Genomic DNA, 27,977 nt, shown 5'->3' with positions numbered 1-27,977 from the left:
CTATAGGATGTTTCAGGTAGGTGGGGAGAAAAGGATACAGACAGTTTGAACACATGCACTTAACACAAAAAATAAACCAAAAAAACAGCATCAAATTTAAAATATTTTTTTTTCTCCTTAGGTCATTTTTTTGCCATTCTCCAGGGCATAATCCGGGGGAAGAGTAGGGAACCCATGGCCAGCCCTAGCTCCTATTGCCATCCTCCCAAGTGAGCACACAGATTGGGGAGAAGCTGATTCTCCCCTAGAACACTAATACCTTTTTCATACAAGGCGAGGAGGGACAGAGGATCAGCCCCTTCCCCTTGGCTTCCGGGCACAGAGGGAAAGCAGTTATGCTTAGAAATATATTTATATGTGTGTGTGTGTGTATATATATATATTTATATATATATATGTCTATAAAAATTTATCATACTTGATCAGGACTCTTCCCCCACCCTTCCACTTGACCCCAAGGAAACAGGATCCCAGCCATGGGTCCATTCCCTGGGGTCTTGCTCTCTTCTTGCCTCTTTGGCCCTGGGCCTAATCAGCATGAGATGAACTCAGTATTATTGTCCACCATGCCCTGCGGGGAACAGGCCAGCTGCTAAAGAGCTATGCCTCCCTCCATAGTACTCTGTGGGCTCTAAACCCCCACAAATCCTGGTGGATAAGGGGAAGCCCCTCCCATCCCACAAGTCCCTGGGCCTGAGCCAGAGTCAGATCATGTACTGCAGCCACTTGAATTGCCAGATCACTTGCGCCTGCCAAAGATGGACTTCTTGCCAGGGTTCTTGTCACCCACACTTAAACCGATGAGGAGCCGAGCTTTCTCCTCCTCTTCCTGCTGTTTCATATTCAGGTCTGATTTAGTTTCTAGCTTCCCTCGGACCTCAGACCCTGTTGCAGGCTTCAGCCTTAATTTTTCTTTGATTACCTGGCAGGTTGGAGAGGAGTAAAAGGAAAGGTAAATATTAGTGGGGCAAGCAGAGTAAATCAAAGTGAACCAAGTCAACCAAGATTTATTAAACATATATACAAATCACAAGAGAGCAGCTCAAATTATAAAATGGTCTCTGCTTTCAAGAAGCTCACAGTCTAATTAGAACCCATTCTAAACTTAAGGTTGTAGCAGCCCTTAGTTCCCTAAAATTAATAGTTGTCAACATTACACAAAGCAGTAAACATTTAATTTAATCATTTGGGCAAAGTTGTGGCGAGGACAAAAGAGAAGAAGGCTCTCACTTCAGTCACCTGCCCATTCTCAAAACAACTATTAAATATATCCTAAAAAAGGTTCCTGAGCAGGGGATCTACTTGCCAGCCCCTGTTAACCAAACAGCCATGAGCCCTGGCGGGATACCTGGGCAACCAGGGCTTTGCGGCTATCCCTTTTGACTGCCATGGCAAAGTCTAGCCATGTCCATGTGTTGTTGTGGTACTCCAGACAAGGCAGCACCAGATTAAGGTCACCCCAGTCCACACTGTTCTTTTCACCCTGCAAGAGAAGGGGGAGAGAAGAGGGGGAAAAAGTACATAAGCACTACTCTGAATCTATGCCAATACTTGAGTGTAAATCAGTCCTGCAACATCAACCTACAGATACTGATTTCTCCTTACCTCAGTCTAGTAAGATGCTAACCCCTGCAGGAAGCAGAAGGAACAGCAGATTTATCACCCAGTTTGTCTATAATCTCTGATTATAATCCCTGATGATCTTTACTGGTACCCTTTCCATTCTGTTCTAAATTCCCTGTTCCTAAAAAGGGCTGAGGAGGTACAGACCTTATAGCTGACACACAGTGGAACCTGTGGAATCTTTATGTAGATGAAGGAGTTGTTCATGGCAGCTCGCTCTTTCATCTTGTCAATGTCATCCACAGGATGCTGGGAAAAGCACAAGAATATCATGAGCCTCTGGAAATATCAGAAGAAATGCAGGACTCTAAATATCACCCCTTCCTCTCAATCCTGGAGTAGACTCAAAGAAAACAAGAGAAATCCCCAGCCAGGACCAATAGATTCTCCCACTTTTCTATTATCAGGGGTATATGTAGTACCTCAGGTGATTTGCGAAATGACCTTCTGACCCCAGAACTTCGAGTCAAGCCCTGTGCCACACCCTTCCCAGGGCCCAGAGGTACGGAATCATCTGTTGCAATTAGCTGCCGAGGCTTTACCACTGGTATTCCTATGAAAAAGCAAGCACAGCAACTACCATCCCCCTTCTGAAGCAATCTGCTATCTCTGTGGCTGCCACCCCATTCTTCTGGTCCTCCACCATAAAAGTTCTTACCAGTAGTCACCAGTTTGGACTTATCCTCTTCATCACCAACTTCATCATCTTCCACAGTTCGTCCAGGAAAAAAAAAGCCCATCATTCTATGAAAGAACTGGTGTGTCAGCTGGATGGTTAGAGGCACCACATTTACCTAAAGGGAAAACAAGTTGAAGAAATTAAGCTCAGACACTATCCCTCAGTTTCCTACCCCTAATTAGCATAGTATAACACACAGATATCTTTGGATTGCCCTTTGTTTCTGGGCTCCCAAGGGACTGTACACTAACCTCAAAGTGTTCTTTAACAGAGATACCCCCCACAGGAGGCCGGACTTTGCTGAAGAGGCGGAGGGCTAACTGTCGCCCAGACTGGCAGGAACTCTGGGGCCGTAGGACTACCTGTAGGGCAGAGTAAACAACAGCCCAATCAAATGTCCTCATTGCCACAAATCAACCCACAAATGCTCCATACAGAGAAGCAAGATTCTAAACTGAGCAAGATTTTACCATCTCAGATCCACATTGTTTCTTTTAATGGGTTTACACAGAAAAGCCATTATAAATGCCCTGTGCTTTTAAAAAAGCATATGAACCAGTGAGGAGGAAATAAGACTTGCTATACAGGTTTGAAGGTGTAGCTCAGTGGTAAGAGTATTTGTATTGCATATGTAAGGCCCTGGGTTTGATCCCCAGTATCACAATAAGAGAAAGGAAAAAAAAAAAAAAAAAAAAAAAAAAAAAACTTGCCTTATAGACAGCATTGGGGAGAAGGTTGTTCATAGTGAACCAGCCCAGCTCCAAAAGATGTTCTGCTGTGTCATCAGACTTATTCACCTATAAAGACAGATTTTTGCCCCAGTCCACTATAGTTAACCTTAGGAGCTTGCTAGAGAACTGCTAAATACCCTGTTTGTTTTCAGATCCTCCATGTGCCTAGTCCCAATCTTTGATCTCTCTTTAAATGTCACAGAATCAACATACCCCCTAAACCAGTGTTTCTCACTGGTACTCCTGGCTAGGGATAACAGTACTTCCTAGTCACTGTGACATTTAAAAATTTTCTCATTCATTTCCAAACATCCTCTGTGAGAGAAAGTAGTGAATATGTCCTCTTCCCCATCCAAATGAGCACCTCATTTGGATGTGTCTAGAGTCTTAGAAGCTTGACTAACCTATGTTCTCCTACAAATGGACCTTGAGAGCTTATTTGGAGGTTCTAGCAGGGAAGTGCAGCTACCAAAGAAGTCCTCCTCTATCGGGGAAGGTTGTCCTCTTCAACTGAGCATGCAGCTTCGGGAAGGATGCACATGGAGTGGTGAGGGAGGAAGGGGACACCCGACTAGCCAGCCAGATCAACTAAATCAACCCTGGCGATCAATGGGGTGACAGATGTCATAGCCAGATCGCCTTCACATCCTAGAATGTTTCTATTCTAAGCTAGACTTGGAAGATTACTTCCCTCTGAGCCACATTTGCAGGGATAGATAATCTTAGTGAAAGAAGCATTTGATCAAACATATCTATGTTTGTGTCATTTAGTATCTAAGGAAGCTCTGCTCATGTTTCTAATCACGGCCATCATTACTAATCGTATATGAATTAGCCCCCCTTTTAAATCTCTTTATATGAACTGAGGATTTGAGGTAGGTCAATGCTTTAAAGAGTTGCCTTTGTGTGACTGTATCTCAGATACCTTGCTATAGAGGAACCTCTGTAGCTCCAGTTCAGCAATTCCTAACTGTCCATCTTCCTCTGTCAGGCGCCACCGTGCCTGAGCGAAGTAAAACTCGGTGCGGCGGACCACACTCACATCTTCTTGCTGCTTTCGCAGCTCCATCTTGTTGGCCCTCTGAAGCTGGAAATCCTTAAAACACCTATAAATGAACAGGACAGCCAAAGCCAATAAGGGAAACATTAAATAGGTTGGGGGTAGGATAGAATGCTCTGGAATGATGCAGATGAACCTACTGTGGGTGAGTAGACTCTTTAAGTACCCCCCCCCAGCTGGGCTATAGAAACACGTACAACAGGGCTGGGGATGTGGCTCAAGCGGTAGCGTGCTCGCCTGGCATGCGTGGGGCGCTGGGTTTGATCCTCAGCACCACATAAAAATAAAGATGTTGTGTCCACCGAAAACTAACAAATATTAAAAAATATTTTTTCTCTCTAAAAAAAAAACACGTACAACATTTTTCACCTCTATAGCTTCTTGATAAAAGTGTCTCTTCCCCACTAAAAATCTTTATGATTATTATCTGCAATTGTGTTCCTTACTAATCGACTTCAAGGTATTTTCAATACAGATACATGGTGTCAAGGCCACTTTCTCAATTACTCATTTTCTTGCAGCAGAGCCTTTTCCAATAAGTATGTTACTAAGAACCCATAGGAAGGGTTCTCCTGTTCTTGACCTCTTTGGACAAGTCCAGCAATACTTGTGTCTGAATTTACTTCTATGTCAGCCTTTGATAATGCAATTAGGTATAAAGACTGTCAGAACATGGGCAAGGAGCCAAGTACAATGGCATATGACTATAATTCCAGCTATTTGGGAGGCTGAGATAGGAGCATCAGAAATTTGAAGCCAGACTGGGCAACTTAGGGAGACCCAGTCTCAAAAAATGCTGAGGATATGGCTCAGTGGTAAAGCACTCCTGGGTTCAAACCCCGAATACATAAAAAACAAACAACAACAACCCCCCCGCCACAACAACAACAATAAAAACATGGGCAAGGAAGTGGAAAAGGGCAGGATACTGAGATGGGTACCTGATAAGAATATTGAGCTCTTCACTTTCCAGCTGTAAATTAGCCTTCTCTTGGTTTAGCTGCAACTGAAACTTTTGGTTCAAGTCAAGCAAGTTCTCATTCTTGCTATCATCCTGCAAAGACTAGGGGACCAGGATAGGAGAAATTAAGAGAAGATCTCCCCTAATCTAGAAGACTTCCCTGTCCTCACACTATCTGGGGTGACTACCTTCATGATAGAATACATCTGCTTCTCCAGGTGCCGTATCTGGGCCACATGCTGCCGCACAGCTTCCTGCAGATGCAATATGCTACTGCGTTGCTCCTCAGGATTGCTAGAGATCTCAAGCTGGAACCTGACACGCTGCTTCTTCTCACTGTGCTCCTAAAGAAATGAAAAGGGAGGGGCTGGGGTTGTGGCTCAGAGGTAGAGTGCTCACCTACCATGAGTGAGGCACTTAGTTCAATCCTCAGCACCATACAAAAAGGAAATAAAGATATTGTGTCCACTTATAACTAAAAAATAAATATAAAAAAATGGAAAGGGAAATGAAATAATATTTTATTTTTGTTTTGTTTTGTGTGGTGCTGGAGATAAAAACCAGAGCCTTGCACATGCTAAGCACATGGTTTACCATTGGGCTACATCCCAGTACCAGGAATATTTGTTGTTCTGTAAGATTTTTTAAATAGACAAGTCATGTAGATATCTGTCACCATTAGCAGTAACAATGAGGTGTAGGTGGGTTTCATAAACCAGGCCCATAGGGTCGGGATGGCAAAAATGATATAGTTTAAGATATTTAGAGTTGTTTAGGTGGAGAGTGGAGAATTGGCCGGGAAAAACAGTCAAGGGAAACAAAAGCTCTATAGTCATAAGGACATTCAAATGTTTCCTAATTAGTGGAATTTCAACTGCTGCTGCTGCCTAGTAGAGGATGTACCAGTCAAAAGGTCCTTTTTCAGTGTGAAGCATGGCTTTTATTACTAGAGTACAAATAAAGCACAAAGTCTATGGATTCCTCTGAGGCTAACCAGCATTCTATAGGGGCCCATACTCACCTTCCGCTTGGGTTCTACATGGAGCAGCAAGTTGTTGACGATGTCCAGGATCATGGCATACTGAGCTGGGTTGGTGGAAATTTCCAACTCATGATGGATAAGGGTGAAGGTATCCACAGCCCCTAAGTAATTGTTAGCAATTGAATAAGAAGCTCAAGTTTCTCTCTAAATATTTACTCCACCTTTTAACCCACATTTGGAGCCACTCCTATTCCCCAAAGAAAGGAATAAAAGATGCTTATAGGTAGAAACATACTCGCTTATTTTAGAATCAGAACAATACCCATCCATCCCAGTTTCTTCCAATAATATAGGTTATTCTCTCAGAACTTACAAAATATAGAGCAAAGTAAAATATTAATGCCAGTGCACAACAGGACTTTTAATAATTACTATCTCAAAACCACTAAGAAAATAACTACTTTCACAGGTTCCTACTTCTCTCCCTAAAGCTTTTTGAACCCTGAATACCTTCCTGTTTCTTTAAGAGATCTTCCTTTTCCTGGTTCTCATGAACCTCAGGTGGCTTAATCTGAGTTGCTAGTTCGGGATCAATGTCATGGCTGTAACTAATATAGTACATTCGGCAATTACAACGTGAAATGATTCGCTGGACTTGTTGAGTTTGCTGGGCCTCAGCTGGCTGGTTCCAATCTGAAAATATGGGAAAAGGACAAAGAGAAAGACATTTCAATAAAGGCATGGTCAGAGTGTCCCAGCTATATCTACTTTCAACATAATACAAAATGGTCTTACTCCAGCATACACTGATGTTAGGATTAGATAAGTAGGGCTTGGGATGTAGTTCAATGGCAGAGCACTTGCCTAACATGCTCAAGGCCCCCAGCACCACCAAAAAAAAAGCATGGAGAGTAGAGAAATAACAAGGCCCATTTGGGATACACATCTACTCCTAATCATATCATGAGAAGATAGGGGAAAACTGACCTGTGGTTGTGGTAACCATGCCTCCCACTGCTTGTCCGCTTTCCATCAACTCCTGCACAGAGTCCAGACTTCGCTGTCGGTGCTCCTCAATATTCTTCACCTGAAGACAGAAATGCAGCATCTTTAGCTTCTGGGGAAACAGTGGCTTCTCCTAACCAATTGAGTAATAGATCTCTATGTTTCAAGCACAGTCATGTACATAATAAAGTTTTAGTTAATAAAAGACTATATATGATGATGGTTCCATAAGATTATATTACCTAGTGATGTCACAGCCATCTTAGTTTTTATAAGTACAGTTTATGATGTTTACACAATGATGAAAATACCTAATGACACAGTTCACAGGATGGACCCCACTGTTAAATGACACATGACTTACTCCACTGACTTGAGTAGCTTAAAGGATCTACCAGAGTAGAGGAAATATATGGTTCTCTCTTATCCCAAACCACCCAAATTCTCCAACCTAATTGGGTGCATACTTTACCAGGCCACAGGTGTGAAAAACAATAAGCTAGGTTAAAATCAAATCATGTGGGGCTGAGGATGTGGCTCAAGTGGTAGCGCGCTTGCCTGGCATGCGTGCGGCCTGGGTTTGATCCTCAGCACCACATACAAATAAAGATGTTGTGTCTGCTGAAAACTTAAAAAAAAAAAAAAAAATCAAATCATGTGGGACTGGGATTGTGGCTCAATGGTAAAGTGCTTCCTAGAATGTGAGGCACTGGGTTTGATTTTCAACACGACATATAAATAAATAAATAAAATAAAAAATTTCATCAATAACCAATAAAAATATTTTTTAAAAAATCAAATCATATGGGAAGCAAAAAAAAAAAAGAGTACTACACCCATTTTGGTATCAATTTTTTTTGTGTGTATATTCTTACTGTTTTCTGTCTTCAGATAGAAAACTACTCTGAAACTGTTGCTTTTGGTGGAAGGAGACTTTTTTTTTTTTAATTCTCTCTGCTAATCTTAAGTCAGCAGAATGAGTGATATATGAAGAACATAGAAGAGCAAGGCTAAAGGATGGCAGATCTGACAAGTCAAAAAATAAGTCTCATGGGAAAGTCAAAATTCATAGTTTCTCCCACCCACACTAAGGATGTCCCTCTAATGCTATTAATATAATCTGAAAAATTGAGTTTAGCTGTAAAAGACATCATGCCTAAATGAAGCAAAGACCCAGAAATGCCAGATAGGGATATCCTGATATCCTGATAGTGCATACTGTTCATCTCTACATGGGTAGTCAACATCTTCTGTATCTATCTCCTAAGACCACTGATTAAAAAAAAAAAGATACTGCTTGCCTGAGGTCTCAGCATGACTTCAAATAACAACAACCATATTTGATTTGACATCTGATCTAAATGTTCACTATCTCTTATGTCATTACACTTGAGGTTGCCTGAATTGAGCCCTAATGTACTTGATGTAAGAAGCACTAGCCAAGGAAGAAAGATGAATAAGAGGAATCAGCTTCATTGAGTAGCATAGCAAATAGTTTTACTTTGATCCTTATCAGATGCAGCTAGATACTATAATTCATTTGAGGGTGTACCATGCCCAGCACAATGTGGGCACTTAACACCTGTTAAATTCCTAATGACAATGCACAATTGGCTAGATATATCTCATAACCATTACACCCTCCAGTAACTCTGATATTATATCCTAGAAATTATATTGTAGATTTACTACCTTGCAATGAGATGACAAGCCCTTTTCCTAGTATCTACCAACTACTCATAAAATTACCATCCAATAAAAATGTTATCTTGGGCTGGGATTGTGGCTCAGTGGTACAGTGCTTGCCTCACACGTGTGAGGCACTGGGTTATAGATCAAATAAAGGTATTGTGTCCATGTACAACTAAAAAAATATTTTTAAAAAAACGTTATCTTGCCATATACTTAGACTCCCTCAGACATACTGATTTTAAAAATGCTGAGACTACTTTCCATAGGAATAAATATATTTTTCAAAACACCTTATCACTTGATTCTTAACAGTCTTGTAGATAGTGAAGTTATTAATTCCATTAAAAACTTTTACAGCTGGGGTTGTGGCTCAGTGGTAGAGCACTTGCCTAGCATATGTGAGGCACTGGGTTCAATTCTCAGTACCGCATAAGTAAATAAAGGTCTACCAACAACTAATATTATTTTTTTTATTTTTATTTTTTTTTACAAATAAAGGTGACTGTCCCAAAAGGCTTGCAGCTACTGTAATGGCAAAATTTTCATTAGAAGTCACATAACCTAACTCTTAAACAGTCCTTTGTTCAACCTCACTGCCTTGCTGCAACAACCAAATCAAGAAAGGGAGAATACAGTGTTTATCAAAAGTTCTCAGATTACTGCTTGTTTTCTTGACTGCCTGTTGGTTACTGTGACCTTTATTAATAGAGAATAACAACTTTGAAAGTAAGAAAGCTTCAATTCATTTTATTCTAGTGCTAGGAAATGAATTTCTCTCAATGAAATAGACCAGGAGATTTAAAAAAAAAAAGTACTATGTGCTCACAGATCAGAGACTGCCCACATTCAAGATATTATAGCTGAGCAACAGGTAATATGAAGAATCTTCTAACTATGCTGACGGAAGGTACAAACTATAAAAATTAGGGATATAACAGGCCTTCCTTATCCTGCTAACTAACCTCTAACCAGAGCTGTCGGCCATCTTGCTCAGTAGGGCTACTTTCAGTAGTAGCAAAGTACTGCATGCCATCCAATAGGCAAGTCCAGGATGTCTTTTGCTTCAATGTGTCACCATACCAGGCCGGATGGTGTTGGCACTGCAACAATTGGGCTTTGGCAGCTGACACTATGACACAGCCTTCTGTCTCTGCTCCACGAAGAACCATCTATGCCGGAGATAGAAGCAAAGTCAAGATACCAAGAGACCCAGTGGCTCAGGGGGCTGAGACAGAAGAATCACGAGTTCAAGCCAACCTCAGCAATGGTGAGGTGCTAAGCAACTCAGTGAAACCCTGTCTCTAAATACAAAATAGGGCTGGGGATGTGACTCAGGGGTTGAGAACCCCAAAGTTCAATCCCTGGTACCAAAAAAAGAAAAAAGAAAAAGACACCAAGGGAAATCAGAAAGCTATCGGGAACACTGTATTAACCACAGCAGCTAGGCCTATATTTGGCTTACTGAGTAAACTTTTCTGCCTTTAAGACGTGGAAATTATTATTCATAACACCTGTAAGAAGGGAAAGTTTTTGGAACTCTATTCACCTATTCTTATTTAGACATGGGGGGAGGTAAGAATATGATTATGATCTAGCCTAATACTGGGGTGCTCTGGTAAAGAAAAGGTACCTGACAGTTGACCAGCTCAATAAGGCAGTTTCGGTTATATATGTCATCCGTCTGGCAGGCAGCAATGCCACACAATTGGTCACTCATACCTGACTCCTCTTCTGTGAATACTACAAACCTATCTGTCTCTTCAATCAGCTTCTGCAACATGTAAGCACCTAGAAAAGAAATAGGAAGTGAAGAAAGGTCAGTCTCAAAAGGAAAGAGAATACATCCAAGGCTAAATCCTCAATTTATCTCACTAGGTAAAGAACAGGATATATCCTCCCCAACCTAGAATGTCAGTCTAGCCCACTCTACCCCACCCTTCACACCTAAGGGTAAAATAAGGGTTGTCACTTCATTTTCTCCCTAATGTCCATAAAAGTAACAGATTTCCAACAGAAACTAAGAAATGCTAGGTAAATGGCAGCATTTTTTTTCCTTAGACATATCCACCTCTGGTTTACTCCTACTATGTTCCTTTTATTTCTCATTTCCTATTATTTTGCCCTTCTTCCCCATCTCCACACAGTCAAACCATACTAAGCCTTTAAAGTCCAGTTCAAATGCTACTTCCTCAATAAATCCTTCCCTGACTGTATTTCCTCCTTCACTCCAGTCAGGAACAACTCCCAGATTTTCACTTCTCTCTTGTGGCATTTAATACTTTTTGTCTTGTCCTCAAATTCACCATATTATTTTCATACTACTTTGTGTTACATACTGTTTGTGACTACTTCTTTCCACTTGAAACCACACTCCTTTGTCATCAGTGTCACTGTGCTCCCCTAGTTTTGCTACTTCCTGTATCTCTAGACTTTATTCCAAGTCTTAAAAAGAAGAATTTCCTGATATCCACCCTTGGCATACTCCCTTCTTTCTCTTAATAAGCTTGTCTAATAGTGTTACAGTGAGAACAGTCTCTAGAATTATAGTAGTCTGGCTAGATGTAGTGGCACACTCCTATAATTCAGCAATTAGGGAATCTGAGGCAGGAATATCACAAGTTCAGGGCCAGTCTTAGCAACTTAGTGATGACCTAAGCAACTCAGCAAAATCTTATCTCAAAATAAAAAGTAAGGGCTGGAGTTGTGGCTCAGAGGTAGAGCACCTGCCTAGCAAGCATGAGGCTCTGGGTTTAATCCTCAGTGCCACAAAAAATAAAATAAAATAAAAACATCTAAAAAAACCCAAAAAAATTAAAAACAAAAACAAAAAATAAAAAGGATTAGGGATGTCGCTCAGTAGTAAAGTCTCCCTGGGTTCAATCTTCAGTACCAAAATAAAACAAAAACTGCAGAGTACCTACTACTCCTATGACTGAACTGTGTCCCCTAAACAGGAAACAACTATTATTATCTCCTTGGTGTTAAGTCTTACCTCTATGTTGACATTTCCAAGCCTCTATCTCTTGCCCTAACCCCCTTTCCATTTACGGCTGTTTGTTGGACTTATTTAGATGTCTTGCTAGGGATGAAAATTTAGCATGTACAAATCTGAACTCAATAACACCCTACACCTCCTCCTATCTGTTTAGCCTCTGGCTCTCTTATTTCTGATATTTATTAACATCATGCCAATAACCAGACTCAAAACTTTGGTCATTACCTTTTTGTCCCTCTATCTTGCTTGTTTATTTGAAGGTACTAGCATTGAACAGAGGGATGCTACACCACAGAGCTATATCCAATAACACCCACAACTTTATTTTTTTGACACAGGGTCTAAGTTGCCAAGGCTGGCCTTAAACTTGTGCAATCCTCCTGCCTCAGACTCCTAAGTAGCTGGGATGACAGGTGTGTGCCACTATGTTCAAATCTCCCTGCTATAACTCCTCCTTCCAACTAGTGCCCAAATCTATACGCACGTTTCTATCCATCTCCTCATCTCCATTCCTACTGCCGTTACCTAGTTCCAGCCCTTGCTGCTTCTTGTTGAGACACATAATAGTTTTCTCATTTGTCTCCCCACCTGGAGTTTCTTCCCCTCTAGTTCTCCTATATGCCTCTGCCAGATTTATCATCTAAAGGTAAAACTCTAAAGATGAACACCCCTATTCAAAAACCTTCAGTAGTTCACAATTCCCTATTGAATAAGGACCAAAAGCTCCTTAGCCCTGTATTAAAGCTCTCTGATGATTTACCGTCATCTTCCCTTTCCAGACTATTTCTCACTTCTTTACACTGTTAACCAGGATAGATGTCAACCACTGAGCCACATCCCAGCCCTTTCTTATATTTTATTTTGAAACAGGGTCTCACTAAGTTGCTTATGCCTCACAAAATTGCTGAGATTACAGGTGTGTACCACTGTGCCCAGCTTGTTCTCTCTCCTTTGAACGTGAGCTTTCCTAACTGCACTCCTACTCGGGTTATTCCCTCTGTGTTGAATGCCCTTCTTCCCCATCTCCACACAGTCAAACCATATTAAGCCTTTATAGTCCAGTTCAAATGCTACTTCCTCAATAAATCCTTCCCTGACTGTTTTTTCTCCTTCACTCCAGTCAGGAACAACCCCCAGATTTTCACTTCTCTCTTGTGGCATTTAATACTTTTTGTCTTGTCCTCAAATTCACCATAAATCTGAATTCCTCTGCACTTGTTATTAGCTCTCCCTAAAATTCCCTCTCCTCTTTGCCTGTGAAGTGTTAATATTTCAAGATTTATCATCTTCTCTGTGAAGCCTTTAGAGACTTCTCTACACTGATTTAAATATTTTCTTCTGTAGGCTTTTAGCACCTTTGAACATTCTTACAAAGCATTTTGACAATGATATTATAATTTACCTATCTCATTCCCTACTAGTTTCTGAGCTTACTCTTATCTTTGTAGCCCCAAGGTTTATGGTCATGTCTGATATATTATCAGCTCTCAACAAAGCTAAAATGAATCTATGAATCAATAAGTGAGCACATTAACTAATCTAAGCTCATTTAGAGATGATAAACTTGTGGAGTCCCACAGAACATCTTAATTATCAAAACATGAAATAATTGCTTCTTTCCTTAACTCATCCAGCTTTGGTCCCATCACTCCTGATCAACTTCTCTTGCCACACGATCAGACGCTTTAAGGACCTTCCTTATACTATTGGTTATATAAGACTAATATGGCCTAATATGGGAAAATAACAGTTTGATTTCATTTCTACACTTAGACAGAACCAGCCAGGATTCAGTTCCTCTTATACCCCGGTCCAAGCCCACATCCAAGTTCTAAATCTAAATCCACTGAGTTTCGTCTGTCCCAGCCTACCTCCTGATGATCCTTTATCAGGCCGTCCACTGAAGCTGGAAGTGTTGACATGAGGTGGGGTTGGGGTACTGGTCAGGAGACCCCGCTTTGGCTTTTTGGTTGACATCTGGGGATCAATCTTTAAACCCTTCAGGGCCTCAGTGGAGAGATTACGTTTGAGTACAGCTGCCTTTTTGTAGCCATCATACAAACCAAAGGCAATGTCTCGATTGGTGGTTGTCCAGGAAATCCTTAAATCCACCAAATACAGCTGGTGTGTATGAAAGGCAGGATCACCATCTCTAGTACAGGGCTCCTAAGAAACAAGAAAAGAACCTCAGGGTAGTGTGGGCATTCCCACTATTGCTTCTGAACAACAAATGCAAAAAGAACAAGCTTATTGAATAAGAAACCTGTTTTGGAGGAGAAAGAAAGACCACATTACCTTACATTCTAACCAGACCTAGTACATTTTAAATGACAGAATTTCAACTTAAAATCCTTCCCAAACTGGGCAGGGGAAGTCAGCAACAAATGAGGTACTAGTTAAAATCTCTTATTTCCTGAATGGCAAAAGACACCTTTTCTTTTTTCTTTTTTTTTTTAAGTTTCATTTTGACAATCATCTAAGCTTTGAAGAGTCTACATTTAGAAGTAGAGGGAGAAAAGGAATTTTCAAAAGAAGGATGCTGATACAGCTAAATCAAGTGAATGCATTATAAAGTTAAGACATATATGCTGGGATATATAGTTAGGCATCTTACCAGGAACTTAGCCTAAAATCTACTCCTATGACTGAACTGTGTGCCCCTCAAATTCATATACTGAAGCCCTAGCCCACAATGTAATGGTATTTGGATATGGGGGGTAAGAAAGTTCAGATAAAGTCAAGATGGTGGGGCCCTCAAGATAGGATTAGTGCTATCAGAAGAGACCCCAGAGGGGCTGGGGATGTGGCTCAAGCAGTAGCGCGCTCACCTGGCATGCGTGGGGTGCTGGATTTGATCCTCAGCACCACATAAAAATAAAGATGTTGTGTCCACAAAAAACTAAAAAATAAATATTAAAAAATTCTCTTTCTTTAAAAAAAAAAAAAAGAGAAGAGACACCAGAGTACTTCGATGCACACACCACACTTGGACTCATGGTCTCACTCTTGCACATGCTCTCTCTCTGCCATCTGAAGACACAGAGAGAAAGCATCCATCTGCAAGCCAGAAAGAGCCCTCAGTAGAACCTAACTATGCCAGCACCCTGATCTTGGACTTCCCATTCCCAGCCTTAAAAACTGTGAGAAATAAATTTGTTACATCAGTCGAAGACTTTTTTTTGTTTTGTTTTGTTTTAAGTATAGCTTCAAGCAGACCTACTAATATAACTAAGGTAAAAAAGAAACTGTCAGGCAGTACCTCCTCAGCAGTACGATTGCTATGCCGTTGATAGGTGAGGGAAGACAGGCTCAGCAGGTGGGTCTTTGTTACCAAGGGATCAAGGCAGTGATCAGCATTCTCTTCAGTGGGCGAGGCCATCAGGTGAACAGTCATCTGACTTAGGTCACTCACCATCTGGGTCACACTCCATTCAGAGATCAGACGCCGCATCACTGTGCCCGCTGAAAAAGGAGGCACACAAAGTCCATGCAGAATATTATGGAAAGATAAAGATAGTGTGAGTCATTAAGGGAGGAAAGAAATAGAACTAAGAAGGAGAAAAGGATAAGGAACAGGCTAGAGAAATGAAAGGAGTCTTTGATCTTACCTTGAGGTATAAGACGCTGAGTTCCCCGAGTGAATACATGGCCCTGACTGCACTCAATCTGGATACCCCGTTGCTGGGCAAATGAGGCCCAATAATGCACCTGGCAAGAAGAGAGTATGAGACTGAACAAAGGATGGCATGAGAGGGATGCATAAGAGATCCAATATAAGAATACTAGGGAAAAGGAACGGAGGATGTCAAAGGTCAGAGCCTGACCTGCAGCTGTGGAAAGAGTGCAGTATAGGAAAGCTGCTTGTAGTGCTGGCCAAGCTTTTTCTTGCTGGGTTTCAGATTATTGAAGAGCTTGCCCCTGCAGATAGGCCTTGTGACACTAGTCCAAGTTGCCCAGAAGTTTTGCATCCAGCGCAGGGTACTACTATATAGTAGAATTCGGGGCTGGGATATTGCTGCAAAGGAAAGGACAGATATATTCTAGCTGAGGCTGAAACACAGAGGTGATGTTAAATCCTTTCCTATCTTCAGGTATTAGAGGTTTAAAATCCCAAACAGCATACAGCCTCATATTCAGTTTCCCTAGCACCTTCTTCTTTCAAGGATCTAAGTTCTTAGCTTTTAAATATTGCTATAGTCTGAATATTTGTGTTGCCCCTAAATTCTTATGTTGAAATCCTAAATCCCAATGTGATGGTATAAAAAAGTTGGGAGTCTTTGGGAAGGATTAGATCACAGAAATGAAACCCCCAGGAATGGTATTAATGAGGCAAAAGGGAACTCAGTGACTCCTTCCACCATGTGTGAGGACACAAGAAGGTGCCATCTCTGAGGAAGAGGCCCTTACCAAACACTTCAACAACCAGTACCTTGATCATCAATTTCCCAGTCTTCAGAATGTGAGAAACAAATGTCTATTGTTTACAAGCCACCCAATTTATAGTACTATTATTTAGAGCCCCAAACAACCAACCCTCTTCCCAAAAAAGGTCCTAACCCAAATTCTCCACTATTCCCTTTCTGCCTTCAAGCTTAAGTTCTCAGTGTCCAAGCCCATCCTCTAAGCCCTTCCTCCCCACTGCCCCGGGCCCAAGCCTCACTCCCGCTGTGCCGAGTCAGATCCATCTTGATGGAGAGATTGAGGTTCTCAGAACGGAAGGCCCGGTAGGAGTCATGGAGCTGGCCCAAGGGCACCTCAGGCAGGAACTCTGGGGCCCTCAGAGTGACACTGTGGTGATCATGGGGATTCCCATGGCACAGCCACTGCAGGTCCAATGTCATGCAGAGGTCAGGCAGGTGAAGGAAGCAGCAGTCGTCATACCTGCCTCACAACGGAGCCCCAGCCTTCAGTGACCTGTTCACTTGCCTCCCCTTGACTCTTCCCCTCTCCCTCCACCGGGAGTTCCCCCCCCCACTGAGGCCCCGCCCTTCATTCCACTCACTTAGAGGCTGTTCTCACGTTGATATCCAAGTCACCTTTGAAAACAAACTGACCAGGTTTCCAGTGAAAAGAAAGGTGGCTCCATTCCCAGTGCATATTTTCAGTTGTGTTGTATGGATCCTATAACCACCCCCAAGAACTTGATGAGATATGGGTAAAAGAACCATTCTCATCTCCCAAATTAGTACCTTAATCTCTTCCCCTATATGCTATATAGGTCCCAACTATACCACCTTAGTAGAAAAATGACTCCATGGGATCCCTCACCTCAGTGGCCAGCTGGTGCAGGTTTGCCTGTTCAATGTCCATGTGCCAGTCCCCATGGAACATAAGACGACTCTTGTCCCACCAGGGCAAGGGGGGGCTGGGGTCAGCTGAGGGCTTGGTTAAGAGGTCCACACATTGGCCAATCAGTGTCCAGGCTGGATCCCAGCATGGGCCCCATACGACTGTATACTGGAAGATTTCCGCTGAGGTAGAAAAACAAAGGCTGTATCTTGTTACACAACTCCACCCTTCTCTTCCTCCTTCACTCCAAAAGGTCCTCAGCTTATTTCCCACCCCAATCGCCACAAGTATCTCTCAAACCAAATGCCCTCTCTACTCACAGTGGAAGTCATGGTAGAACTTGAGTGGGGGCATATTCCTCTCTACTGCCACATTACCCCATGGAAGCCCCAAGTGTAGAATTTGACGTCGACGAGAGCAAGCTTGACCACTTTGCTCAGTGCCCACAAGTCGACCCATGAGCCGCCAGTCCCGGATTTCAAACAGATACCGTGGATAGTCTCTGATCCGAACTGTTATGATAGAAAAGATAAAAGTAACTATTCGGGGAGCTGTCTTTGCACTCTCAGGCATTTTTTCCCCCTTGCCACCTCTTTTTACCCACCTACATTTACAAAATTAACTGAGAGAACAAGAGCTGACAGTTAATAAGTAGCAAAACTGAAAAAGTCGCAGAGACCCTGGAGCAGAAGGTAAGGAGACTCCCAATAGCACTGAGATCCAAGAGACACAATAACCTTACAGAAGACTGTTCTAGTTGTCCATTTATATCAGCCAAGCAATTTCAGGGTGAAATTCAGGAACAAAAAAAGGAAAGGGATCCCACTCATCCCACTCCACCCATCCAATAACAGCCACATTTCCTAATATAACCTAATATTACAGCTCCACTGTAATCACTCAGAAAGCTCCCAGGAGCTCAGAGGACAAACACGAGGCTCCACAAATAAGGGAAATACGACTTACCCAGAAAGGTCTTGACATTGCACTTGAGCATGCGACACCACTGAATGACAAGATCTATTCCTTCAGCAGGAAACGGGCTGCCTGGATCAAGCTCTCGAACCTGTTCTACTACACGATCAGGACCATGAAAGGAGGCATCTGCAAGAGCCACCAGTTCTAGCCCTGCCAGACTCCAAGTGAGCAGTGCCCGGCGCATGGGTGTGTTGCCATAGAGACGACGAGAGCGCTGGATGTAGATTTCAATATTCTTGCGTTCCAAAGAGGCATAGAGCTCCTCAATTTTTCGGGCTGGCAATAACTCCCCATGCTGCTTCCGAAGGGCAGCCACCTTGGCATCGAGAAGCTGCAATCTTTTGGCGCTCTCTTTACTTTCATCTTTCATCAGTTCATAGTTATCATGAAGTTTCACCTCAAAAATGTCATCCAGGAAAACCCATGAGAAGTGCTGAACTTTCAAGAGTAGATCAGGTGGCAGTGGGGCCGGACTTGGAGAGGACCAAGCACGAGTCCCTCGGTGCAGGCCCTTTAGCCATTTCTGAACTCCCACTGCCTCATCCAAAGTTCCAGAGAAGTCATATTGATAAGGGAACTCCACCGAGACTGAACCAAAGGAGAGGAGCCAAACACGGTTTCGGAGGGTCTGCAGTGCAGGAAAGGGGTTCCGGTGGAGGATCATCTCCTCCAGCTCAGGCAGCAACTGAACCTCTACCTCCTTGAAGTTGAAAATACTATTGCCGTCAAAGCCAGCAGCCAGCTCTGGGCAGTAAGCCTGCAGTGAACCTCCATGCCGGTTCAGTGACACACTCTCTGCAGCCAGGGTAATGAATTTGTCTTCAGCCACGAAAGCAGTCAGTTTGGCTGCACTCACCTCCAGTGTCAGGTTTAACAGCCGTCTTGGTGGAAGTGGCTCAGGGAGATTGTCTTCTGGCTCAGAAGTAGCTTCTGGAGTCTCTAGTGCAAGGGATGGAACAGTCTCAGAACACGTAGTGGCTCTTAGTAGGTCTCGGCATTGAAGGGTGGCCAGGACATGCTGATATAAATACATGTGATCTGGAGGGCTCCACAGTAAGGTTAGTCCTGCACCACACTGAACCTTTAAGGAATAAAAAGGATGTCAATCATCAAGACCCAGAACAGTAGAGATAACAGGGATTGTTTTACATGGGTACCTGGCTCAAGAATTATCTCCATCCAGAAGTCTTTCCTGAGTAACCACATTAATTACTGCCTTATTTTGTTCCCCTAACACTAACATGCTGAGCTAAGAGTTGTCAGTTATCTTATACTTGAGTACTTATGCTTTAAGTTCTTCTCAGATTCTAGATGTCAGAGAAAAGGGGCTGTGTGTCATAATTCTCTGTTATCTACCACAATATATCCAGCATAAACACGTACTCAATAAATCATTTGGCTTTGTTTCCATTCAGGAGTCACATAACTACTGCAATTTGAAATGTTTATGCATTTATAAACGTAACTTAATTTGTAAAAGGTAGTATAAAATGTCTAACTATTACACACTAATGAAAACATTTAAAAAAAGGAATTTGGAAAAAAAAACAAACTGTAATCCGATTGGTACAGGAGACTAAGGCAAGAGATTGTGAGTTCCAAGTCAACCTCAGCAACTCAGTGAGGCCTTAAGCAACTTAGCAAGACCCTATCTCTAAATGAAATATAAAAAAAGGACTGGGGTTATGACTCAATGGTCACGTGCCCCTGAATTCAATCCTGGGTACCAAAAGAAGAAAAAAAGGTAGTGTATAAAAAGACAACACAGTAATTGAGTTATGTGAAAGCATGCCTCAGAGAAGGGAGTAGAGCCCTTGTTCACATGAAAAACAAAGTCAGTTCTGAATGTCTAAGCAGATAGAGAAGATTAAAATTCCAGGACAGAAATTCTCTGAATTTATAATCTCTGAAAAGGAACCTCTTCAGTTACTGAAGGAAAATAAAGTCTGATGAACAGGAAAATACTCCACTTTCTCTTAATGGGGTCCTAAGTCCTTCTGATACCCTAAGGATAAAGAACAACTTTTTTTTTTTTTTTTGGTACCAGGGGTTTAACCCAGGGGCACTTAACCACTGAGGCACATCCCAAGCCCTTTTTATTTTGACACAGGTCTCCCTAAGTCGCTTAGGGCCTCCCTGAGTTGCTAAAGCTAGCTTTGAACTTGTAATCCTCCTGCCTCAGCCTCCTGAGTTGTTGGGATTGAGGCATGCACCTGCACCACCCACCCAGCTAAAGAACACCTTTTGAGAAGTTTTTGGAAAGCCTCTCAAAACTTGCCAGTACTTCTTTCTTCATATCCCTTCTAGCCTTCTAAGGAGTTGAGTCACAAAATGACACCAGATCATTATTTTTTAAAAGCCCCTTACTTTTCAAAAGACACACATTAAAATATTTATAATTGAAATGATAATATGTCTGGTAACTCTTTTCTTAAATATTCTCTCTAGTTTTTGCATGTTTTTAATTTCAAAGTAAAAAGGGAAAAATATATAGAATAAGCAAAAAAAAAAAAAAAAAAAAGGAAAAGAAAATACATAAATAACAGATATCTAATGACATGTTTCCCCTCTGTTTCACAAGAGTCAAAAGGACTGAGAAAGGATTTAAGCAACAGGAAAGCCCAGTCTGGCCCCACCTCTCTGTAGATACATTACCTCCAGAGAGCGGATGCTGCTGTGATAGGTGAGAGAGAGCATGGAGAGGCAGAGCACTGGAGTAGGGATGTCAGGAGCCTTACAACAGGGCTGCATCTTCTCTGTGACCGACTTTACCAATGCAAGCACAAGACCTTGAATCCCCACGGTGGATGTCTCGGCACTGCCCAGGACAGTCAGTGTGTCTAGTCGTATCTCCGAAGCACCTACCATCCAGAAACCATATTACCCTTGGTTTCCAGCTCTCAAATGGCAATTTTGGTTCTCATTTTCCTTTCTTACTTATTTCCCCTACTCTACTTTTCTTTATTCCACTTGCTTCCCTATTCTGAGTCTTTATATTAGGGAAAATTTCCTTTCCCCTCTTTTAACTAAATCTAGCAGAGTCAAAGAAGTTCCCTAATTCCTAAAAATTGCCCAGAGATATATCACTTGTTCCCTAAAACTTAAAACACACAAGGAAATAAAAAGCTATATGGGTTTCATTTTCTTGACCACATCAAGGCTAAGTCTTTTTCTTACATCTTGCTTAATAGTTGTGCAAGTCTTTTTGGCAATCTAATTTAGAAAAATTCCAAATAATCGACTCCATTAAATGAGGAGCGTAATCAGCTTAGCTTGCACACTACCCATTTCAGTATAGATCTCCTATCCCACTTACCAACCAGGGCAGAAAGAGTGAACAAGTTCATATCTTCCACCTTCAAGTCCACCTTCCACAGTAATGTCATGGATTCCCCAAATGAAGATTCCCGAGAGAAAACTGACTTCCCAGATTGTGGACTCATCAAAGATAAGATACGAGACAAACATTGAGCACAAGTGTCTGACGCTTCTACCTGAAGTCCTCGGATAGTACAATCGAGAAAGAGGGTATCTGACTGGGTACTGGACAGGCCCAGAGGTTGGTTATAACTACCCTAGAAAAGAAACAGATGGACCCCATTGAAAGCATGCAGATACAATTTTGTAATGCCCTGACTTATTACCGACCACTAAGAAGATGCTCAGTGAAAGATGTCTGGATAGGAAGCTATGTGGGCCCCTATTCACCAAAGCTCCTACATACCTGCAGTGTGAAGGAGTCCAGGACAAGTGCCTCACCCCAAACATGCATATTGGGTGGGTGCGGTGCCCGCTGAATGTGGGAATCACTACCCACTCGCCAGCAGAGGTGGTCCACAGTTAGGACGCCCCGCTGATGGATGCTTTGTGGCCTGAGGTGCTGGTAATCTGAATAAAGGTGGGAAAGGGGAGTACTACTGAGTCACTGAGGCCATGATTAAACTAGCTCCACTAATGGACAAATTGTTATTCTTTTTCCATCCCAGAGCCTTACCCAGAGAGATGGAATTGAATCCCAAGGCAAAAGGTGGCGTATCCCCAAGCTGAATGGAAATGTTGACATTGGAGATGGAAGTGCTGAAGATGATGGGAGCCAGGATTTGAGGGAAGGTTCTATGTAGGGACAAGACATCATTGTGTGATAAGGAAATACTTGCAGCTTTCTATCATGGAACAGATTCCTGAAACTCTCAAAACCAGGATGAGAACTTATAGTTTTGTTCTGATTCTTAGAATGAGCTACAATTAGAAAGTAAGGGGCTAAATTCATCAGCTAATTGCTGCTCCCAATGATAACCTGCAAGAACCAAAGACATGAGTTTGAACCACATGAAATTGCCATTTTCATAGTTAAAATAGGGTGACAATTAGCATTATCACATGATTCAACCTCATATGACCAAGAAGCATCACTTCCAAACCATTAACCTTAAGTCCTCTATGGAGCACAACCTAAGTACTACATAAAGACAGAAATGGCTCTGCAGATTTGATACTGGCACCTTGTATCTTAAGGCAGATAAGACACTATAAATCATTAACTTCAATTCAAATATTTATTTTGTTTAAGGCACTATGCTGGGCACTGAGGACACAAAAATTAAGAAGACATCTTCCTATTATCAAGGAGTCCAATCTAACAGGGAAGATAAATAAAACGGTTTTCTTCTGAGGCTATGATTTGGGGAGATCAAACAATCAAATGTGTATTTGACAACAAGATGCCATGTTGAACCAAAAGACAATCTACCTGCTAAGTTGGTGACTAAAAAAGATTAAACTGACCTTTTTTTCCTTTGTTTAAAAACAGGTAAACTAGTCCCCTGGGTTTCCAGTGCTAACATGTGCAGCCAGTGAGAAAATTCCTGGTGCCGATAGTGAATGATACAAGTGTTCAGAACTAGGGAGGCTGAGAGATCAATGGTGGTCACCTGGAAACATGAAGACCAGAACTGTAGGCTTGGGTTTTACTTTGTTAACTCATAACACAACCATGTTCAGAAACAGCAGAAAAAGGATAGATTCTTGTTATCACGGTCATCATACCTGCACACTAGCCTTGAGGGAGTTGAGGCAAACGATGCGCTGGCGACTCTGGGACAGCAACAACCCATCTGAAAATACCATGGAACAGATGAGAGGAAAGCAAAGGGAGGGCAAGAGGTAAAACTAGGTGAGGTGCAGAGGCAGGCAAAGAGATGAATGGAGTGTCACTAAAACTTGTGAGTTGGGGCTATTTTCTCTCATTATATTCCCTCCCCCTACCTCTAGTTACACTGATATTCTCTCAGTACCAGAACCCCCACCCATGAACCTTCTAATAGGAGTTCAGTGTTCATCTGTGCCATATCAGAGTTTACTGTGAAGCTTCGAAGGGGCAGTTGATCCTCATCACGATGGTATAAGAAATGCAGCAGCTTCAGTGTCCAAGTCAGGTGCCTGACTCAGAAAAGAATACAGCTCAGAAAGATGTGGAGTGACATTCCCACTTTTTTCCTCCCCAAAGATAAACTCAGAGCAGCTGCTAGACCGGTTACAGAGATCCTGTATATAGCTCACATTATCATTCTCCACACTGTGTCAGAAAAGGCCTCACCTCTTTTGACTATTCATGGATAACACAACACTTGTATTCTCCATCTTCACTTTGACCTGGTCTGGCAACTGCTGGAGGAGGTATAGGCCAGGCAGAGTTGGCTCAGCCAAGTTCTCTGTCACCTCTGAGAACATGAACGAATAACATAACCGTCATCAATCCTTAACACTCAATTACTCCAAGAAGCTCTGCCCTCTTTGGCCAAATCCTTCCACATAAAACAGGGTAAGCAAATGTCCAAATAAAGCCACAGGCAAATACTCCACAGATCCAGGTACCTGGTATACTTCCTTTTCCAGACTCTACATATATAATCAGATTGTAGAGATGAGCTCAGTGGTAGAGTGCTTGTCCACCATGTTCAATCCCCAGCACCACAAAAACAAAAAATGAATGGAATGGGGAATAGGTTGGTGAAACAGGAAGAATATGGATTTTAGAGTCGAATAATTTAAACTTCATTTTTACTAGTGACTAGCTGTGACCTCTGCCAAGTTACCTAGCTAATCATCCTAGGCTTCAATTTCCTTATTTGTGAACTGCTGACAACTTATGGAAAAAACATATGTAAAACACAATAGTACAGGTCTAATTCATACCACTAAATGTTAGTTCACTAAGCACAAGCAAATGCCCCATTTTCTCTAACTAATCTCAGGGTCAAAGGCTATGAGGAGCTGGGCATGGTGGTACATGCCTGTAGTCTCAGTGGAAGCTGAAACATTAGGATCACAAGTTTAAGGGCAGCCTCAACAACTTTCGAGGCCCTAAGCAACTCAGTAAGACCTTGTCACAAAATAAAAAATAAAAAGGGCTGGGATGTAGCTCACTGGTAAATTGTTCCTGAGTTCAATCCCCAGCACCAGGAAAAACAAAACAAAACAAAACCAACAATGGGAAGGAAAAAAAAAAAAAACAACCCTGGTGACTAATGACTCATGCCTGAATGAGTAGTGAAACCCCTGCTTTTTTCTACTTCCAAAATAACCCTGAGAACAAGACAGCCAAGAAGCTCAATGATCGGGGCTTTACCTGAACAGGGAACAGGCTTGGGTACCAAGCTTGAGCCCTGACTCAGCAGTTGACTATGGAAGAGACCTTCATGAAGCTCAGCATGGAGTGTCCACACATCCATAGTGATAGCCTTCAGATGCCAACTGCTAATGCCCACCTTTAGACACAGGTCCAGGGCCAGTGACAGTTCCACTAGGCATGTATCCTCCTGTAGGGAGGATAAGCCTTTAAAGGTGTATGTAGGAAGCTTGGGGACTTTTTGGTCAAAATGCATTGATCTTGGATCCTGGGTATTGCCTTAAGGGAACCACATAAAGTCAGAGAATCTAGAATGTAAGCCCTAAGCTCCTTGAAATCTTATATCCAGGAGGAAATGAAGCATACTCACCAGCTGACCACTCTTCAGAACTTTGCTGTTGATTTTGGATAAGCTCACCTCACAGATTAACCTAGGAAAGGAAAAAAATTCCAAGCACTTGGCACCTTTCCTCACCACTTATCTCCAATCAAGCTCTGTTGGCTAGAAGAGACAAGGCAAGTGAAACACCTACTCTTAGCCTCTCCTCAAGTTGCAGAGAATAAAAACTTAACACTTTGATAATAAGAAGGCCCTGATATCTACTTTCTCTGAAGCAACACCAGGGCAAGAATGAGACTACTAGATCTCTTCTACTAATTACTTACCTTTTCCCATCACTATCCAAAAGAAATCTGCTTCTACTGATCTGAATGTGCCACAAGGACTCAGAGGTAGCCACCTTGAGAACCATGATGTTTATAGCATCAACATGAATGGAGAATAGCTGGAAAGAATGAGCAAGGATGAACAATAATTAACTCTAAGGTAGCACACTTCATTTCTAGCTGAGAAAAGAGTGTCAGATCTTAGCATTATGCCCCAAAATAGCAGAACAATCCACCCACAACTCCAAAGCCCATCATCCCTGAAGTACAGTGAAGAATAGCAGAAGTAGCAGTCTCACTTGGCAGAAGATCTTCAGTAAAGATGGGCTGAAGGACAACTCCTTTTGATCCACCCCAGTGCTCTGGGAGAACGGGGCAGACAGGCCAGAAACCTTCTGTAGGTCCGTTCTGATCCGTACTTCTCCAAAGCACAATGCCACATAATGTCTGCCAAGAGAAACCTCACTGCCACCAGATCCAATCCTCACATAACAGTCTCTTCCCCTCCCAAAAAACATAGCTCAATTCATAGCAAACAATCTAATATTCTTCAGACTAAAAGGAGACTCCAGAAAAAACCTGCCTCCCTCCTTGAGTTAAGAGATCTCTGTATAGGATCTCATTCTGTAAAATCAACCCCAAAATATTCCCCAGGAGAAATAAGGAGAAGTAAGGATATAGAGTACTCACGGCAGATCATGGCTAAGGAGTTTGCTGGAGATCCACAAGTTATCAATTTCCTAAAACAGTGCAGGAAAAAACTCTGTATACTAATTGCTAGGTAAGCAATGAGCAGCTTGAAAAGGCAGAAAAAGGTTTTTGGCTCCTTCAAGGAAGTGCTAAGGACTCTCTCACTAAATATGCCCATTCCATTTCCACTGGTTTCTCTGCCAGATATCTTAGTCCTCACAATGATGTTAGCTGCTTAGTATTTCTCTATTACAGATATGTTGTCCTGTTTCTCTCTTATATTAGAACAGTAAGCTCTTCTAGTTCCTGTTATCTTTCTTCTGTGCTTTACTTCTGCATCCTTCTTATGGGCCCTGGACACTCTGTGCCCTACAAACATCTTTAACCAAACAACTTGCACCAATTCCAGTGTTCCTGAATTAGCTCTAAGATCACCATGGTAAGAGAGGAATGGTGAGGTTAACTAGCAAAGTCCCTCAGAATTTTTTTTCTTTTCTTTTTTTTTTTTTTGGTACTGGGATTGAACCCAAGCTCTACCACTGAGCTACATCCCCAGCCCTTTTTATATTTATTTCGAGACACAGCCTCTGCTAAGTTGCAGAGACTGGCCTCCAATTTGTTATCCTCCTGCCTCAGCCTGGCTGGTCCCTGGGATTAAAGTTGTGTGCCACTGGACTTGTCAACCCAGAATTTTGTTTTAAAACCAAATTAAGGGTTAAGGGACTGGGGTTGTGGCTCAGTGGTAAGGCACTGGGTTCGATCCTCAGCATCACACAAAAATATATGTAAAATGAAGGTATGTGTAAATCTACTATTAGAAATTTTTTTTTTTTAAGTAAATTAAGGGTTGAAATTCAACTGCATCACACACGCACCCCTCCTCCCACAGTGAGTTTCCCATAACTCACAACTGTTTGCTGGTGCTGCTGAAACTTAAGACTGACATTCTGGATCCAAAAAAAGCGGAAGGAACCGATCTTTAACTCTGCTTGTAGCTTCCGCTGACACCACCTGGTGGCCAACCGGACCACAAGCCACCTGCAAAAAAATCCGTGTGAGTTCAATAGGGCTCTATCCCAAGTATGGCTTCCCGAACCCCTTGTTGGTCTGAGAAGATCTTGCAAAGGATCATGTCCTGAAACTGGATTTTTTCTGGGGCAACTCCCCTGTCTCCCAAATCACCTGTCCGTCACACACAGTCAGCCATAATCAGCACTGTAGGATTCCAGTGACCCCCGCCACCCAGATGAAACCTGATAAACTAAACCTCACCCCCAAGTATGGGGACAAAAAAAAAAAAAATTCCTCAAGTCTTTAGAAAGCTGAGACAGAAGAGACCCCAACAGGAGTTAAGGTGGAGGCAGCCGTGCTATCACATACTCCCCAGAGGGTCTGTCTCCGCCCCCACCCTCCAGACAGGTGTCCTGGATAAGTCCGGGGTCACACACGGTCAGTTCAAATGCCGCTCTCCCATGGACTCCCAGTCCTCCTGACCTCGCTCCAGAGCGAGGAATCCAGCTGCAGGTGCCCTTCGCGCTGGATGAAGGAGACATTCAGGGCGTGTGGAGCGGGAAGGAGAAACCATCGAGAGAGGCCCCGTCCTCACGCATAGTCACTCCCCGGAATCAGCATTCCCTCAGGCCCCACCCGCTCCCCCAGTCTCCTCTGCACGCAGCCCCTCCCCGCATCTCTGGCCGCACATTCCCTCCCTTCGCCTTTATCGCGCGCCCCCCTCCTCATCGATATCCTTTCCGCCTCCCGCGCCGGGGCCGCGCGCGTCCCCTCCTCAGGCGCTCCCCCCTCCCCCATCGCTGTGGCTGAAGCCCCTCACCGGCCTAGGAAGAGAGCGCTAAGCGCAACCAGCAGCAAGACCAACAGCGCGGAAAGAAGCAGAGGCATTTAGGTCCGGGTCCGGCCCGGCCTGGCCCCGGCCCCAGCCATGCCGGGCCCCGACGCCTGAACCGCGCAGCGCCGCCGCGGGCCGACCAGCCGCGCGCG

General features: G+C 42.8%; 1 protein-coding gene across 3 annotated transcripts; it reads right to left on the bottom strand.

The window, feature by feature from the left end:
• Positions 1-90: 90 nt before the first annotated feature.
• Positions 91-27,977, bottom strand: Bltp2 (bridge-like lipid transfer protein family member 2). 3 transcript variants are annotated; one of them, XM_027924547.2, is made up of 39 exons: positions 27,811-27,975; positions 26,888-27,017; positions 25,980-26,029; positions 25,589-25,736; positions 25,290-25,408; positions 24,994-25,054; positions 24,624-24,813; positions 23,592-23,715; positions 23,310-23,434; positions 23,042-23,109; positions 22,781-22,926; positions 21,990-22,108; positions 21,720-21,883; positions 21,312-21,570; positions 20,651-20,856; positions 17,984-19,076; positions 17,338-17,529; positions 16,997-17,199; positions 16,731-16,849; positions 16,389-16,609; positions 15,553-15,743; positions 15,337-15,436; positions 14,988-15,190; positions 13,600-13,894; positions 10,364-10,521; positions 9,696-9,902; positions 7,024-7,123; positions 6,547-6,729; positions 6,076-6,197; positions 5,243-5,398; positions 5,035-5,156; positions 3,959-4,139; positions 3,013-3,099; positions 2,554-2,664; positions 2,282-2,417; positions 2,046-2,176; positions 1,771-1,872; positions 1,349-1,483; positions 91-922 (listed from the first exon to the last, which is right to left on the bottom strand). In XM_027924547.2, the coding sequence occupies exons 1-39, from the start codon at positions 27,876-27,878 to the stop codon at positions 740-742; spliced, it is 6,708 nt and encodes a 2,235-aa protein (XP_027780348.1). In that variant the 5' UTR covers positions 27,879-27,975; the 3' UTR covers positions 91-739. The 3 variants fall into 3 exon arrangements, with proteins under 3 accessions (XP_027780348.1, XP_071460027.1, XP_071460028.1); XM_071603926.1 differs by lacking the exons at positions 91-922; positions 1,349-1,483; positions 1,771-1,872; ... (1 more) ...; positions 2,282-2,417; positions 2,554-2,664 and adding an exon at positions 23,870-23,893 and having other exon boundaries at positions 2,711-3,099; positions 27,811-27,977; XM_071603927.1 differs by lacking the exons at positions 91-922; positions 1,349-1,483; positions 1,771-1,872; ... (1 more) ...; positions 2,282-2,417; positions 2,554-2,664 and adding an exon at positions 23,870-23,893 and having other exon boundaries at positions 2,711-3,099; positions 16,731-16,777; positions 27,811-27,977.

Source organism: Marmota flaviventris, chromosome 17 (genome assembly GCF_047511675.1).
Source record: "Marmota flaviventris isolate mMarFla1 chromosome 17, mMarFla1.hap1, whole genome shotgun sequence".
NCBI lineage: Eukaryota > Metazoa > Chordata > Mammalia > Rodentia > Sciuridae > Marmota > Marmota flaviventris.
The sequence above is the reverse complement of the archived record's forward strand: the minus strand, read 5'-3'. Positions and strand labels throughout refer to the sequence as shown.

Bases quoted from the DNA above. Each gene is read 5' to 3' on its own strand.
- Bltp2 (XM_027924547.2), bottom strand. From the start codon at position 27,878: ATGCCTCTGCTTCTTTCCGCGCTGTTGGTCTTGCTGCTGGTTGCGCTT. The intron at 25,409-25,588 runs GTGAGACTGCTA...CATTCTTTCCAG, and splicing joins TACTGAAGATCTTCTGCCAA to CTATTCTCCATTCATGTTGA. The intron at 6,730-7,023 runs GTCAGTTTTCCC...CCATATTTTCAG, and splicing joins CATGGTTACCACAACCACAG to ATTGGAACCAGCCAGCTGAG.